The sequence below is a fragment of the Lepeophtheirus salmonis genome, chromosome 14 (assembly GCF_016086655.4).
Source record: "Lepeophtheirus salmonis chromosome 14, UVic_Lsal_1.4, whole genome shotgun sequence".
Classification (NCBI taxonomy): domain Eukaryota; kingdom Metazoa; phylum Arthropoda; class Copepoda; order Siphonostomatoida; family Caligidae; genus Lepeophtheirus; species Lepeophtheirus salmonis.
Genome location: NC_052144.2, coordinates 16,393,956 through 16,411,844, shown reverse-complemented (window position 1 = coordinate 16,411,844; position 17,889 = coordinate 16,393,956). Strand labels below are relative to the sequence as shown.

Here is a 17,889-nt window from a genome sequence, read left to right as displayed (position 1 = left end):
AGTCATGCCACTCACTTTTTTCCTGTAAATGGGCCCAGAATAGACTCTGATGCAAATATTCAGGTTCTCCAAGACGTCTTCAAGCCCTGGATTGACACCATTAATCCAAATTGAGCATATATTTGGCAACAAAATAGTACTCTTTGTCACAAATTAGCATTGAATATATAATTTAAAAGATACTTTTCCGTACACTTGTGTAATAAATGAGGCTGTTAAATATCTGCCAAATTGAGCAATAGTAAAAAATGATATTAAAAACGCATTTTTTGTCATTGAACAATATTGGAGGGTAAAAATAAGTTGGATCACAAATTGTAACAAAAACTTATTTTTTAATTTCTTCTAATCATTTACAAATAATATTAATTTTTTAGTTTCTAGTAATAGACAATGACAAAAGAGTTAAGTTAGTGATCCAACCTTATAAAAATCATATTCAAAATCTTATGAAAGTCTAGAGAGTTTATATTATTTAAAAAGTGTAATTCGATGTATGTTAATTTAATTATTGACAAGTCTAAATGACATGGGATTTTTTACAGCTGTACTAATGAGTCCAATAAATCATCTCTGTGAAAAAAATGTTTATAAACTTTGTTATTAAAAATACTTATTGGAGATCAAAAATTAAAACCACATTCACTTTCATTGGTATCGAGGTCAGCATTCTATTTTAATATTAAAAAATTATCTTTTTCCCGTCAAAGAAATTTAATTGATATATAGCAATAATTCGTATGTACCTAGAATACATTGGTTTATTTCACATATTTATATTTTAATATGTTTAGTTCTTTATCACATTTTTGTACTACAAAAAAGATGGTAGTATATTAATAAATAAATGAACATACATCAGCCATAATATTATTGAGTATACTTTTAAATTAATTAAAGAATGACACATGTGTGAACGTGATAGAGTGTGAATTACTTTTATAAAATAATTTTTTTTATCTCTAATGAGTATATGTAACTTTTTGTAAATAAATAAAAAAGAAATATTTAATTTTTATAGATGCATTTATTTAAGCCAATATTGAAATAAAATATTATTTGTTTTCAAACAATAATTATATTATATTAGTTTATCTCCCAACCCACAAAAAAGGAAGAAAAAATAGTTTGGAAATCAGTTCGTTCATACTAGTAGCAATCCCTAATTCAAGTTCAATCAATCGTCTTTAAAAACATTGTTTAAAGGAAGAGAAGTAGAAAAATTGACGTCGTAAAAAATAGAGTGGCTATTTTATTGTTAGTTTTGACGTGTAAATTTTATGAACTTATTTGATGGGTTAGCTCTTAAAAATAAATATATAATTTTGGTTGGTGTGTACTGAATTTATTCACGTTTAACTGAACTTTCATTTCACGAACTAATACAAGAAGAAAAAATATCAGCAATAATTTCAGTGAGATATACCTCATCTAGTATTTTCTTGACAACTGACTAATATACCGTTTTAAAATTCTTTTTATCTATTTCTAAGGGTTTTTTATCTAAGAATAATATTCTGTTTCAAAGTTACGAGTGCTTATTTATACATGTAACACAACATGAAACATTTTGTTTAAGTCCATTCTACATACTTTATCTCTGCTCTGAATTATCATGTTTCACTATACTAAAACAAAATGTGGGAATAAAAAGACGTAATTTGATGCTTCTTTGTTTCTTATAGTAAATTTAAGTATATTAGTTCTCACATGATTAAAAATACATCTCTCAAAACATTTAATTTATAGTTATACATTTAATTGCTTTTAGGTCATCGTGATTATAATATCACTCATTTTGTTCTCATTCGGCGTTTGGGGAGCCTTCTCTATTCGTCAAGAATTTGATATTAAGAAATTTATGCCTTCATCCAGCTATTTCGTGCAATGGTTTGAAATCAAAGAGAAGCACAGTGTCTCCAAGGGATGGCAAAGCAATATCTATTTAGGGAGGATTGACCCTCCTTTAGACATTCCAAAATTGAACAGTGTCGATGAATTCCTTCAGGATCTTTTGGACTCAAAGGACTATATTATAAGTTAGTAATTGAATAACTAACAATTAACAATAAATTACGGATACAATTCATTATTTTTATTTAGCTAAAGAAGTTTGGTGGACAGATTTTAAACTCTACATTCTACGAGACAAAAATGTGAGTCATTGGAGATCAACTCTTTTCAAGAATGATTCTTTTTTATTTCGAGTGCACCTATCCGATTTTTTATACTCAAGCATTGGTGCACAGTATAAAGTCAATTTTAGATTTGATACTCCGCTTAGATGTAACCAACCTGCACCTAATATTAATGTAAGTTTTTCTCTAACATTAGTCCTTGTAGAATGCAGGCAAATGAGTTATTTTTTTAAAACTTGAGTTTGCTTGTTTTTAAATTATAGGCCATGGAACTAAGCATTGACTTTAAGAAGTTTTCTAGTCTCCAAGATCATGTCAAAGCTCGGAAAACAATTGATAACGCAATTAAGGCAGCTAATTTTTCAACTGTTTCCTTTTCTCATTCAAAGGTTAGCAACTTATTATATACGCTCATATTATTAAAAACCTTAAACCAAGTAACGAAACGCAACCGTTAGCCTGAGGAAATACAATGGTGAAGTGTTTTAACATTTTCCCACAAGATGTCACAATTCATATAACGTCACTCTGTCATTTTTCTTACTAACGACGTAGCAAAGACATCTTTTACCTTGTAAGCTGGGATCAGTGCCTTGGTTATGTGATAAAGAGAGTGATCGATGAAGCACGCCTAACTCACTCTAAAATTGCTTTGAAAGAAGAAATTATTTTATTCTTTGATTTTTCCTTTATTGAATATCCCATTAAAGTGAAGAAGCCGGAGTTTTCAATTATATATTTATGATTGATTGTTATTATTATAATAAATGTAGGATTTAAGATACAATGGCCAATTATTGTCAGAGGTGAGAAATTGGACTCGAAACATGACTTGGACTCCATAGTTTAATATAAAAAATATATTTTTGCATTAATTATATATGAAAAAATAATGCAGAATAAACATAATAATCTTTGAACTAGAATAAACAAATTATTTGGTAAACATAACTACATATTATAAAAATCTTCTCTAGTTAAGCTAGATCCGTCTTCTGGACTTTGAATGTGCATCTTCTAAAAAGTAAAATATATTAAATAACATCATAACTCTTAATTATATCTCCAAATACTAATTAAACCGTACCTCTTTGGAAGAAAAAAAGTTTCGGTGCACCAATACATTTTTCAGCTATTGGTCACGTGGGTCCTCGTTTGCTACTTGGTTTAAAGCTTTAATATTATAAGTTATTTCGTATTTCTTTCTTTTTTCTTGCTTATCAATTACGTAATTCGTTATAAATACGACATCACTGGAATATATTCTAAGCAATTCCTCTATTTACTAATTCATGTTGAAATTTACTTAATGTTGAGCAATATTCAACCATTAAAATCAACTTGTTAGATCATAAGGGTTCCCTTAAGCAGTAAATCTACTTATTGGAGTCAGTTAGCATTAAATAACAGTCTTTTTGATTGTAACTTTTTTCTTCTTATCATAAACCAATAAAATTTTAGTGGTTGGCATGAAATACTAAATGCTATTCTATATATAAAAATTTAAGAATTCAGTTTTTTTAGTTATTTTTTAAATTAATCTTTAGTGTTTAAATATAAATAGAGATCGATATTAACTAGTGTTGGATTGGTCCTAAGACGGCAATACTAATCAGGTATTTTTTCTTATTGGTTTAGTTTATTTCAAAATTAATCAGTCCTAAGAACGGATTAGTCTGCCCTTCCAAACTACGGTTCTAGCTGTTTTTTTATTTTCTTCACTCCTAACTAGGACAAAAGAAAAAGAAAGAAAATTTTTAATAATTTCTATAAAGTATAATAATTGAGTATTATTATACGTTCTAGCCACACATATCCTACTTTAAACTCAATGTATACCATCTCTTTGAAAGAAGTTTTGATCAAACTTCAACAGCTGAAATTATCACAGTAGTATTTACATCATTTCAGCTTTTGTAGTTACCATAAAAGACCGACAAGGACTGACAAAATTAATCGGGACTGGAGTCTTTTTAGTTTTGTTTAGACAGATCGAACACAAATATAATTTAATGAAAATATACTTTTGATTTTGACTTCCTATAATTTCCCATTAAAGTACATGTATATCACCTAATCTGTAATGAGTAAGTAAGGACTGTTTTATTAATTTTTTATTTATAAATTAATAATGATAAATAAAGAATTCATACAATTTCTGTTTATGTTCATTAAATATGAAGTGATAATGTCTTTTAAAACATGTCTTTTGAAAACAATAGTGAGCGACTTCATCAGTTACTTGCTACATTATTAGATAATAAGTATCATACAAAATTAATAAAAAGTTTAAATATAAATTTTTCTCCAATATAAGATGATTTGTGAGCAACAAAAGTTGAAAATTCTTTGGGTTTTAAAATGACTTGTGTACGTAGTTCACCATTATACAATTTTTTTCGTAGTTTAATTATTAAAACAAAATAGCATTTGATTTGAATGTATGGTGGTGGACTTTCCAGCATGAATTATTTATTTTCTTTTCAAAAAAAGTCATATGTAATCGTAAATATACTAGACTGGTACATTTCAATTTTTTTGAAAATGTAGAACACTTATAAGCGTAAAATATACATATTGCTAAAAAATGATCGCTATTAAGTTTGGAACAATTTTGACAATGTTTTTGATGTCCCTCAATAGTGTTGAAGTTTTCAAAAATTTTATTTTTTTCTCTCGAAAATTTTGTCATCTTTTTCAACTTTCTACCTAACACAACATTATATCATCATCTCTCCTGATAAGAAATGTTTCATGTCGGGCAGATATTTGGTAGATGTTCCTTGACAGTCAAATAAACCAAGAGATAATCAAGATAAGAGATGGTCTAGTGTGGGGTAACTTTAAACCATATATTTCACGAACCAGAGTAAAGCATCAATTCAGGATTGGGAGGGACCTTAGCTCCCCTTGTCATTAAATCAGTGTGGAAGTCCTTGAGAACTTAACTTGGAGGAAAAGGATATTTCCCAATAAAGTTTTTTGGGCAATGAACATTTAAAAAAAAGTTCCTAAAAGATGCGGGACGTTGTTTTTTTGAGTGGATTACCATGGGTCCGTTGGAACTATTAAAAACAATACAAAAATATCGACACTATTGGAAAGAAATGGGATCATATTGGAACTCGAATTTGAAAGTGGTTCCTCCTCTACTGGGAAATAATGATCCTGCCAACTTTAATGCCGGGATCAAAAGTAGGACCGAGTTCCTCAACGAATATAATATTACCTCTATTTGTCAGTGTCGGCTCCAGGGGGAAGTCAAAATAAAAATAATATATATTGTGTTTGAGAGCCATTAAGACGACAGTCCTTGCAACAAAATGTTATGTAAAATAACATAGCTTTAGAAGTCTACAAAATATACGGATATCCGTTGAGGCTTGATGAAGGGGCAGGATCACAAGGGCCAAACACGAATCGTAGAGAGAAGACTGATGGGAATTGGACTTAATATGAAGCTGGCACAGATGGACTCATTAGTAATTATGAGGAACCCTTCACAGACTCACACCAAAAATGGTTGCGGTATAGATAAATACATAAAACTTTGATGATTCGGAGTTCCCCTCGAAAAACCAGGTTTCGCCAGGACCTTTAAACTAATAATTATAAGTTTATCTCTTGTGTTAGATGAAGAGTGAGGGAGTACTTTAGTACGCTCCCTGAATAGTCTGTGGGAGTGGGAAAGAGAAGAGAGAATAGGTAATATATTTGGTATCAAGGCTTGTGTTTGTGCGCCTACTCCCCCCTCCTATTCCTCCTTTTATTTTTCCCGTCTTCTTTCTTTTACTAAAAATGTACAAAATATGTATGGACATAAGTACTTAAAAAAAATATTTTAATGACTTGAATTAATAAATAGATATTTTTTACTTTATAAAATGATAAAATATAAGAATTATATCTGTTTAATGTAAATGTACAATATGAAATTAGTAAAAAAAAAAAAATATGTATATTTGTTATTTAATATTATAATTTATTTTTACAAGAGTAAATATCTTTTAAAAATATTAGTGTTTTTTTTTTAAGTTTTATTATCAATTGTTAACGGTATAAGAGTGATAAAAAAAATGGAAATATATTATTCACAGCGTCCATTATTTATATACTTTTTAAAAAATAGCAATATTGGTAAATTTTTCGGAAGAAAATTATACAACACTGTTAGACAGCTTTCATTCTTCATTCTGGTTTGTAATAGTTTATTAAAAAGTTATTATAACTACAAAAAGTTTACAATGTGAACTCAAGAAAATTATGATTACTTGTCATGAAAGTAATAAGAAAAATACTGTGGAAGATATAGATAAAGAATATAAATTACATTCTTAAATGGGAAAAAAACTAAATAACTATTTTAATGCCCGAATTGACACATTGGCCTGAATTGACTCATTGGTTAGCATAGCAAAGTTATGATATCAAAATTCAATCTTCCACTTGTATCAACTTTTAAGTATATCATCAAAAATGTTGTGGACTTTAACAACAGCAGATCATCGATACAAAGGACGTGCATACATAATATAAAAATTTACAATAACTTAGAAAAAAAAATTGGGCCTAAATCTACATTTACTCTATATTTGGATGAGTATCCGACAGACATATATGTTCCACTGTAGTTTTCATTGATTAAATTCAGAGCTTCCAAATTTTTAAAGTTATTCTCTGGAACTGGGTAGGTTCAGGCTATTTACAAATTTCTAGAGGAATAATAAATCAAACATTTGTTGAGAGTACTCTGTCGTGTCACAACAGCCACCAAAACTGGTCAGATCAATGGTATATGAACAATGTTCAAGTCAAAATTGGAAGAACGAAAATTAAATATTTACCCGGTCAAAATCATAATTTTAAATTGATTTTAGCCTGTATATTTTCTTTTTGATTTGTTTAATCATCTGATCATGATATTCAAGTATTTAACCATTCCTAGTAGAAACAAAGAAATGTCAATTAAATGGCCGACATACGATTATGACGGAATGATTTAAAGTTAATTATGATATGAAGAATAAAAGTGTTGATTTTATTATCAAACAACTTGAAGGTCTTCAATCAAGCTTAAAGCTTATGTATATTTTTCTTGGAGATAATCCTCCTCTGAGTATATATTTTATTATTCCAATATCTATGAACTATATTCAATGAACAAAACATTTTATGCTCTCTCTCTTTATATATATTTCGTAATCAATTCAAACTCAATGCTTATGTAACCAGAGGAATTTGTGATGTTTTCTATAGTTAGTGTAAAAATATGTATCAAAGCTTAGTTCACATTTTCTGATATTATCTTTTCACATCACCATGATCTTGAATTTCTGTAAAGTTAAACATATTAGATACAACAATTTTAGAGTCTGCAACAAATAAGTTTCAGGAACCTTAAGTATTTAAATTCGGGAAATTTTTACACAAAAGTATCGTATAAAGAAAACGAACTAATATCAAAGCAATAAAAATTTCAAAAAGGTCCATAATTAATCAAATATTCCAAAGTAAAAAATAAATAAATATGTATATATATATATAAAGAGACTATTTATGAGCAAATATTTAAAACATTAGTTTTAATTTTTTAACATATTAAATACAGTAATCTTCAATATTATAGTAAGTTAGTGACTACTCTGTACTTCATCCAAAATAATGAATCGTCTGTCATCCTATTAAGGCTTCTTATAATCTCCCCCACCGAGGCATAAAGCCAACCCTATCTTTCTTCTTCTTTATTTGATCTTAAAATTGATTTTGTTTTTATTTACCCAGTAAAAGCATTCTCAGCCTATTGTTTTCTATCATTTTCATAAAATTAAAAAAACTAACCCTAGGGCCAATTTATCTTCTCTTAAAAACAAATCTTTTTAAAATTATTTATCTTTCCAAAATCTCATTTGCTGTAAATTCACAATTTTTATTAAAAATCTCTACCTAGAACGATATTTTCCTTTTGATTGACGTATCCGATATATATGCAAATCTGCTATTCTCTAAACTGATTCCTGGCATTCCATTCTTTTTCAACCTTTTTTAACCTTTTTTCGTCAATCCCCCATTAATTGCTTCATTTCCCCCCTAGAATGGCCTTATATAATTAGTTATCCATATAATTTTGCATGGTGCGTTGCCTTTCTCTCCTTCGTATGCAGTGCCCATTTTTTCAAGGAACGTTTGTTCCAGTATTTTATTTCATATTGAATCCTTAGCAAAACCAAGTAAAAATCATCGTTTTCCAAAAATCTTTCAATCTTAATAAACTAAGCCCGCCTAACATCTTTGGGAAATTAATACGAGTCCAAGATATGTTTCTTCTTCCTTCCGGTGATAAAAAATTATCACATATTTTGTCAATCTTCTGGCATTATATATCCGAAAAAGGTGTCAGTTTCAAAATATGAGTTATTTTAGATAAAATAAGTGAATTCCATATTTGTATTCTTGCCTCTATAATCTTGTTTAGAAAAATTGCGTACTTAGAGGTTTGTTTTTTTAATCTTTTGCTCAATAATTTTTATGTTTTCAAAGACATCACTTCCATCCAAAGTTATGAATGTTCCAAGCATTTTCTTCCTAAGTGTAACAATTATACCGTTCAAATTAGAAAAATCATTAAAATCAGCCATTCTATGCGTTTTTTTTAAGATTAATCCTTAATCCAGATTTTTTCACGTTATCTTCTAAAATATGTAATGTCTGCTTAAAAGACGTTCTGAATAAATCATAGTAATTTCATCATCGAAAGCTTCAATTTTATTTTCCATCTCTTCCACTTAAATACCTTTTATATATATTTTGATGCATTAATTTTCTCTAATTATGGATTTAAGGCAATAATAAATAGAGCTGGGGAGATGGGATTTAAATTTAAATACTTGATAACCAATGATGAATAACAGAAATAACAAATACTACGAGTATTCCTGTACCATCGGAAGGGATCTTGGATTAAATAAAAATTCTAAAAAAAAATCATATTATAAATTATATCATATATCAGAAAACTACTCTAAACTTATTAAATAAAATAAAATAAATATCGATAATGCGGAGTGTGAGTAAAATAATTGTAAAATTTCCTTTCACTCCTAATCTTTTTTTAATGAAAGATAATCTTTTAATAAAAAGTAACATAAACATTTTTTAAAGATAATTTACTCATGTAAATAAAAATATAATATCTATCTGACTTTGAAGTGTAAATGAACAATAAATTTTGGGTGACCTATAAAATTTTAAGTTTTAAATTTTTTTTTCAGGGATTATATTTTATCAAGGTGCATATTTTAAGTCTATTAATGCTCCCCATTAAAAAAAAGGTTAGAAATAGACCTTTCTGATATATAATATCTACTGAATTATTTCATTGTTGAAAGGATAATCATTATTTCATGTAAGTAAACAGTTTTTGATGGTTTACTCATCACAAAAAAAAGGAAGCTATTTTACATGTTGCAATTCTTACTAAAATGTGCAATTTTATGTCAATTAGGGTAGCTCTTATTGTTTACGAATGAAAATCAAGTTTTTATTTTCTAATCCTTCAAATTGGTTCTATCATAAAAATATATTCCTTTGCAAAAAATTGAAACTTTGAGTGACATTCAGAGGTGCACTTTTTTCCTTTTCAATAAGTGTTAATTTCTCAACATGTGCTGACGTTTTTTGAAAAGTAGAATAAATATAAATTTAAACACTTGGAGAGGAGAAGAGTGAATCAAATAATGATTATTTTTGTAAACAAAGTAGATACGTTGTAATTCAATAAATATTAAATAATCTAATTAATGATAAATAGATTAAATATGGAAACTATAGAAACTAGTATAGCAGCTAGGTTATTATTATAAAAAGTAATTTAAAATTACGAGCAAAGTTGGTGGTATAGCTTTATATTATTCAAACAAATTGGAGATATCAATTTTTTTTTCAACTGATATTTCAATGTAGAGAAACACATTAAAAAGCCACATTGAAATATTTATTAAAATAAAAAATATTTTGCACTTGGCAGCTTTATTATTAAGGGAACAAAATGGAAGTGTAAGACAAGTGAAGAGTAAAAAAATTGATCCTGAATGGCCGCCCTAATGTATAATGTATTTTTTGGCACTGCTATTTTGAAGCTACATAAAATTTCAACCACACCACTACTATCAGAAACAAGACTGAATAATTATAAATAAAGTTTTGAAATTTTTTACCCTTGGCATTTTTACTATTGGTATAACAGTATATTGAACTTTGGCACATTTACCATCCATAATTTTTTGATGTATTTAGATGTAATCCCCCTATTCACTTTGTATGTATGTTGTCTAGTAGTGCGATATGAGTGTTGTTTAAATGACAAAGTATGGAAAAGATGTATTTAACACAAAGTAATTTTTTCTTTAAAATTGGTTTAATAGTCTATTCTATTGATTTATTTTCTTTTGATGAAAAATAAAAAAATACATAACTAGAATGGGAACTCGGTAGAGCACAAAAACTCCTGCTAAAAATCAACTCGAGTTATATATCTCAATTTGTTCAAAAAGTTATGCTTGATTATGCATTTTTTACATTTTGGATTACCTTAATCTTGACATATTAAAATTTTGTGGCCCCTTACTTTGATCATATATAATCTTCGTACCAAGTTGATACAAACCAATAAGTCCCTTTTATTGTTATTCTGATGGGGGCAAAAAAAAAAAAAAAAAAAATAGGGGGAAGAACACCAACTTTGTCGGCGGAGGTAACTATTTGTAAAATATATAAATCCCAATCGAAAAATAGAAGTGTAAACTTATTGTTAGTAATATTATGAAATATGTAAAACATAACATCGATTTTGTGAAAGTTTTTTGATTTCAAAACATTCATTTGAAAAAATAAAACAATAACTTTTTATGGTTTGAACAACTTTATCTGTCTCTTGTATTTTGTTGACGTAAGTATATCAATCTCCAAATATTATATAAATTTATTTGTTCGTTACTCCTGGTAATTTCATATATTGTAATATTTGAATAAACTTTATAAGAAGTTATGATTTCCTGAACTTTTCCTTTTTGTCATGCCTAAATATTATTTGTAGAAACCATTTTTTTTAAAACAGGATTATAATAATTAATCATACCGGGCCGTGCAAAATTATTTACTGATGGTATAAATATACTTTTTAAGAGGTTTGGTGGAAACCAATCTGATTGTTTCGTATTGTTACTGTTAAAATAAACAAAAATCCTTCCTGTGAGAGTGTAACAACTTCCACACGTGAGACCATGTCCAATCAGGAAACAAAGAGGATCGAAATTGCAGCCCTCCTCCGAGTGGGAGTGCCTCATAACAACATTAAGGAACAGGTTGGGGCCTCGTTGAAGACAATTTACAACGTTTCCAAGCCCTTGGAGGCTGGGAGTGATCTCAAGCATTCCACCTGGGCTGGCAGGAAGCCCACTGTCTCAACAAGGCAAGTAAAGGCAGTGTTCAAGAGGACTCCCAACAGGTCCATTGCCGACATGGCCAGAAAGATGGGAACGTCGAGATCAACTGTTTCAAGGGCATTGAAAAGGGCTAGAGGAAAGTCCCTGAGGCGTACTGAACGCCCTATGCTAATTGAACGTCAGCGAGAAGTCAGACTTGAGCGTGCCAGAAAATCTTGAATGATATCAAGAGCTCATCTGGACGCATCATCATTTGTTCAGATGAGAAAAATTTTACGGTCGATCCTGTTTCAACAGGCAAAGTGACCGCGTTGTGAGCTTTGGAGATGTGCAAGATAAGCACCGCTATGTGGCAACAACAAAGCATCCTGCTTTGGTGATGATGTTGGGTCTCGTGGCCTCCAACAGGAAGGCCATGAAGCCAAGGTCCTTCCGTGGATCAAATACATAGTTGGCAACTCTCCTTGGGGTTTTCAACAAGATGGAGCACCCGCCCACGCTTCCAAGAAAGATCAGGAGTGGCTCAAGGACAACATGAACTTTTGGCCGAAGGAATACTGGCCCCCTCAGAGCCCAGATCTGAACCCACTAGACTTCTCTATCTAGGCGCACGTGGAGACCTAGGCCTGCAAAAAACGACACAAGAACATAAATGCCTTAAAGGCTCCTGTAAACAAGGCTTGGGTCTCCATGGACGCCGATTACATCCAGCAAGTCTGTGGTAGCTTCAGACGTCGCCTGACCAGTGTCATTGAGTCAAATGGTGGCTACATTGATTAAATTTGATCTCAAACTATTTTATTATTCTAAAAATGTAAAAATAATTGTTTTTCAAGTCATTCGAAATGTCATTATTGTCCGCGATATGTTCTGAACAAAAATCGGTAAATAATTCTGCACGGCCCGGTATTGATATTTATTATAATCGTATCATAAAATACATAAATGTAATTGTCGCATACTACATAAAATACCTTTGATTCCTTTATGAGCAGTGCGTCAAAAGAGCTACTCTATTTCTCACATTAATATCACCCCCGTAGTTCTGAGTTTTCTATCTCTTTAATTGTATCTTTAGTATTTCAAAATAGTGTACGAGAAGATTTGGTACAAAGGTAAAGTGTTAAACTTCAATTTTGTATAAGTTTTATATTATATACTACACCTTTCAAAGCAAAAACCAACAATAAGTGCTGTACTAGTTGCTCTCCAAGGTAAATTAGCTGAAAATCTTCTTGTCGAAAGCAATTTTGCCGAACGGACACATTACCGAATAACCATTTTGCTGGATATACACTTTGCCCAAAGAAATAAAAAGTATATTTGATGATGATTTATATTGCAACACTATGTATTTATGATTTCCATTCATGTTACACTGATTATAAAAGATAAAAAGATGTACTGTTAGTCACGAAATGTAATAATTAATCGTTCATTAATTAATAAGTGATTTATTTATTTATAAGGGCTTCAACAATTTGCTGGAACAGCTATTAAAACCATAGTAAAAAAAATCATGTCAACTCCCTAAAAAATAAAATAATTAAAAATATAAAAAATTATTCAAAAAAGAGAAGGAGTCAAACAATTAATCAGTAATTAGGATGTGGGACTCAATGGACAATCGGAATGAATCAATCGTTGGATCTTTAAGCTCCTTAGTTTTGGTCAAGTACTGATTAACATTCCTCTGTCATGAGGTCATTTTGGACTCCATAATTATCTAGATAAGTTGGTCTAAAAGTTAATTACCTAGTATTGCAGTATCAATCATAATCAAACATATTTATTATTTTTTTGGCCAAATTGTGCAATGTGGTCATTCATCAAAGTGTCCGTTTTGGAAAATGGAATTCGCCAAAAAAGGTTTTTCGTTAAATTCTCCAAAAAGCACTAGTTCTTTGAAGGTGCCAAATACATCCAATCCTAATGCTGTTACACATTTTCTCAATATATAATCTAGGAGTAACTTTTTTAATTCTGAAATGTAAGTATTAACTTAAATCGTTTATTTCTTTTTATTTTGTAAAATTGAAGTACATGTGGTTATTTTTAAAGTTAAGTGGAGCTAACTTAATTGGTATTAGTATATTAAATATTAGATATGTAATAGCTAAGGGAAGTTTTGCACTCTAGTAGGACGATTTGGGACATATTTAACAAAATGAAGCATATTTCATTTTTCTAATTTTCACTGAGTAGAGAAGGACCTGAACTTTAGGTGCAAAAATGGTTGAAAATTATAATAAGAACATAAATCAAGTAATATAATTATTTCAACAAGTTCAGAACAATCTTAAAACCGAGTTATTCTCCCATACCAGAAAAAAACGAGGGCACTTTAATAAACATGATGAAAAGTATAAAGGAATGCAAGTAGTTTTTTTTTGTTGTTGTTTTGTTTAATTAGTTTTTGTTTATCACACATGTCATATTTTATCAATCTTATCTAGAAATGATACTCAAAACTCCCTAAGTATCTTTAGTATAACAGTTGTATATTAAAATCCCCAAATCTAATTTTGATGATTTTAATATGTCTGTTTTGATTTTACTTACGACTATGTATAATGTATTCAAATAAGGATATCCATATTGACGTTTTTCTGTGCTCAGCCAGATCTGAATATTAATTAAATTACACCTCGGTACAAAAAAAAAATGTAATATGCATAAATTTTTGTTTAAAGTATAATTTAATCTAATTCTACCAATAAATACTATTATTTATCAATATAACAGCCCCCCAACTTTCCCTGTTGGTGGTCCAACTTGATACAAAGCCAATATTAGGATGTTAAAGATGAAGTACAATTGACCATGACATGTAATGGATACCAAAAGTTGCATATATTTTTTTAACTTTAAAAAATGGGTGAAAATATCATTCTCTCTTATAAGCTGAGTAATATGCCACATAGTAAACTTTGCTCCAATTAGTCATTATCTACTCTTTTTATATGTCTATGTTAAAAAAATGTATTAAAAAACGGAAAAAAAACGATTATATCATCATTCCTAAGAGTCTAAAACGTAAAAAAGTTATTTTCTTCTTCGGGGTGTACTATATTTATATAAAGAACATTCAGGAGTACTGTCAGAACCCGTAAAAGTTATTTTTTTTTGTGGTCATAACTCCTTCGACAATATCATAATTTGTAATAACTCTTTCTGTATAAAAACGTACATATATCTCAAACAGTTAAAATATTATTTTTCTCTGATTCTTTTCTTTAACCACATAAGAACAAAGTGTTGTTTTTAACATACTATTTGTCTATCCTTTATGTTATTGTACAGTGTTTTGCTATGGTTTTAATTCATTAATTACATTAATGCTCTATTTACAATGTAAACACCTTTTCTACTCTTGGAATAAATATATATAAAATTCCTTCCTTAAGATAACCTATTTTTATACACATTCAATTATACAGATCCACTTCAGGCTATTTTCAGTTTTTAATTCAATAATTTTATCATAGAAATCTAATTGAAATTCCCTTTCTACTGTTATTCCCCCTAATTAATTAATATAATATCCATGTTATGGTATATGAACTTTTATGACCAAGATTTATAAATGTATCTCGCATTTAATTTGTCAAACATGAATATATATCCAATATCATGTATTCTTATTATAACTACTTGTTAGAGAAATGGGATTTTTGAAAAACCTAAGTTATAAAAATGTTTCTAATTATATTCAAACTAAATTTTATTTCCATAAGTTTTTAGTATGCATATGAAACGTACTGTCAGAATTAATGCAATTTTTTGTTGTTGTAATAATGCATTTTCTAAAATTTAATCGTATATTTTGGTTTTTTATGCAAAGCGTACATATTACTACAAGTGTAATATTAACTGCAATTTTTTATATTACACACAGCATCACTAAAAATGATGGGTATATATTTGGTACAAAAAAAAATCATTTAAAATCATGAATATTCACAAGAAATTGATAATGAGAGTCACATATTATGATTTTTAGGCATAAAAATAACATATTATATATTTTTTAGAATCTTATTTACTGTTACAAATGTTAATTTTTGGAAAGTATTTATTTTAAAAGTTTTTTGAACATTTTAATTAATATTTGCTAATGCAAAAGATATGAAAGAACATTACAAATTTATATTGTTTAATTTTAAATGGTGTATATCGACTGTGTATCAAGTAAAAAACTATTATCTCATGTGATGAGGCGAAAAAAGTGAAAAAAAAACAACAATATATTCTGGGATATGTTGAATTCTGATTTGAACAAAAAAAAAAAACCAGATTTACAGAAGCCTTAAAGAATAATAATTTCAACTATGCCAATAAAGTTAAGCCTTATTTATTGATTTGCTTCTTTTTGTTAGTCTTACGGATTAGGGCAAGAGTTTTATATCGATGTTGATTAAACTTGGTACAAAAATTATTGATGGTCACACTAAGAGGCCATTATATTTTGAAAAGGTTAAGGACAAAATGACACAAAACGTAAAAAAATGCAGAATCGACCATAATATTTTGAAAAAATGATAACTCAATTTGATAAAGATGGAGTTTTGTGCTAAACCAAATGTCCATTCTTGTTTTTAATTGCATTAGAAAGAATATCAATTATTATTATTTTTTTTTTTTTGTAAATATATATGCTAAATAAATTGTAGACACTTCACGTCTTTGCTTTTTGTAATAAAAATAGTTAAAAACAATATTTATATACCAGATGTAGGATTGAAATATATATCTAAATAAAATTAGTGAGGTTTTTCTTCACTAAAAAACTTCAATAACCAGAATTACCTTTCTGTGCATGTACTTTCTTAATATATAGAGATATATTGAAAAATAACCAATTTAGTAAATTGGTTCTTTCATTTATAAGTAAATACGTAAAGGAATAAGTTTATATGTATTTATAAGTAGATTAGTAAATGAAAAAAAAACTTTATATGTCCATTAAATGCACAAACATATATTTTTTTTCTCAGTGAAAAAACAAAAAACATTGAAATTTACTTATTTATGATATCTCAAAAAGTAAAACATCATTAATATTAATTGAAGGTATATCTATTTCTGATTATTATTTATAACTATGATTAATTTAAAAGGTGGATTAAGTATTTTATTATATTGGACAAAAGTAATTTTAGTCCAAGAATCCTTAACAAATACATAAAATTGAAAATTAATCAAGAAAGGGGGAGATAAGCCTAAAGTTAATGAAGCGAAACTGATTTTGTATTTTTTCTATTGTCTATTATCAAATTGATAACTTTCTTTTACGAAAAAATTGATTATTATGAGGAAATGAAACAAAATAAGTAGGTAGTACAATTTAAAAAAAATATTTTGATAAAAATAGGATGTAGTATTATTCCACTAAGAAAATTTAAATTTAGCTCATTTTAAAGTTTTGCTTATATAAACGTTTTAACGTTGATTTAATGAACTTAATTTATCTCAATAAATAAAGTAATTTTTTTTACATTTCATCAAAATAATAATGAGGAAATACATGAATAACAATAAAAAACTCTTCATCAAATAAAAAAAGAATAAAAACACTATTATTAATCAAGTAAGAAAATAATCACGAAATTGGCTGTATTTGAGTTAATCTAAACTCTTTGAGGACTACTTCCGCTATTGTTACAGAAGGGTAAACATTGTTGAAGCGCGCCGCAGAGATAAGTGTTTGGAGTTTACATACAACCTTGGATGACAAACAGAGTTTTCGCTGGGTCCTTTGAAGCCGTTTATAAGCTCATGTGGAAAAGATTTTCCTTTAATTTTCTCTCTCACACCGCTCTCATTGTTATATATTTTGCCTCTCAGAGTCCTTTAATCGATTGAAATTTTTGCAATGTGACCGAGTGTCTCTCAGTAAAAAGACCTCTCACAATATTCGATATTTTATATACATTTCATATTTGAAAATTCAAAATTCTATTTGTACCACATGAAAACAAAATTTATAAGTATTACTAACCTTTATATTTTGTGCCTCCAAACCTTGTGACTAATATGTTTCTTTTAATTTGCTAATAAAAAATAAAACACAGTGACTTTGTGGGTCAACTATATTTATACGAAAAACATTGAGATTTAATAAAAATAACTCACTAAATATGATGACTGTGGTTAGTTTTATGCTTTTATCCTCTATTCCTTCCCTTCAAGTCTTGATACAAGTACTTCCCAAGGCTGTTAAATTATTCAAACATTCAAATTAATTTTTTACCCAGTAATAGTTGTTGTGTATGCTACTATAAACATTAATAAACAAGTTAAATTCTTTT

The 17,889-nt window shown here is 28.5% G+C and overlaps 1 protein-coding gene across 4 annotated transcripts in view; it reads left to right on the top strand.

Annotated features, from left to right (window-relative positions):
- LOC121129210 (patched domain-containing protein 3) overlaps nt 1–17,889 on the top strand; it is a 185,443-nt gene that overhangs the window by 133,361 nt on the left and 34,193 nt on the right. For all 4 annotated transcript variants that reach the window (XR_005868367.2, XM_040724912.2, XM_040724913.2 and 1 more), the window contains 3 exons: nt 1,772–2,039; nt 2,104–2,312; nt 2,402–2,527. Coding sequence is in view for 3 of the 4 variants with exons in the window: in XM_040724912.2 (XP_040580846.1) it covers nt 1,772–2,039; nt 2,104–2,312; nt 2,402–2,527 (603 nt within the window). In the remaining variant the exon portion in view is untranslated. The remainder of the gene's footprint in view (nt 1–1,771; nt 2,040–2,103; nt 2,313–2,401; nt 2,528–17,889) is intronic.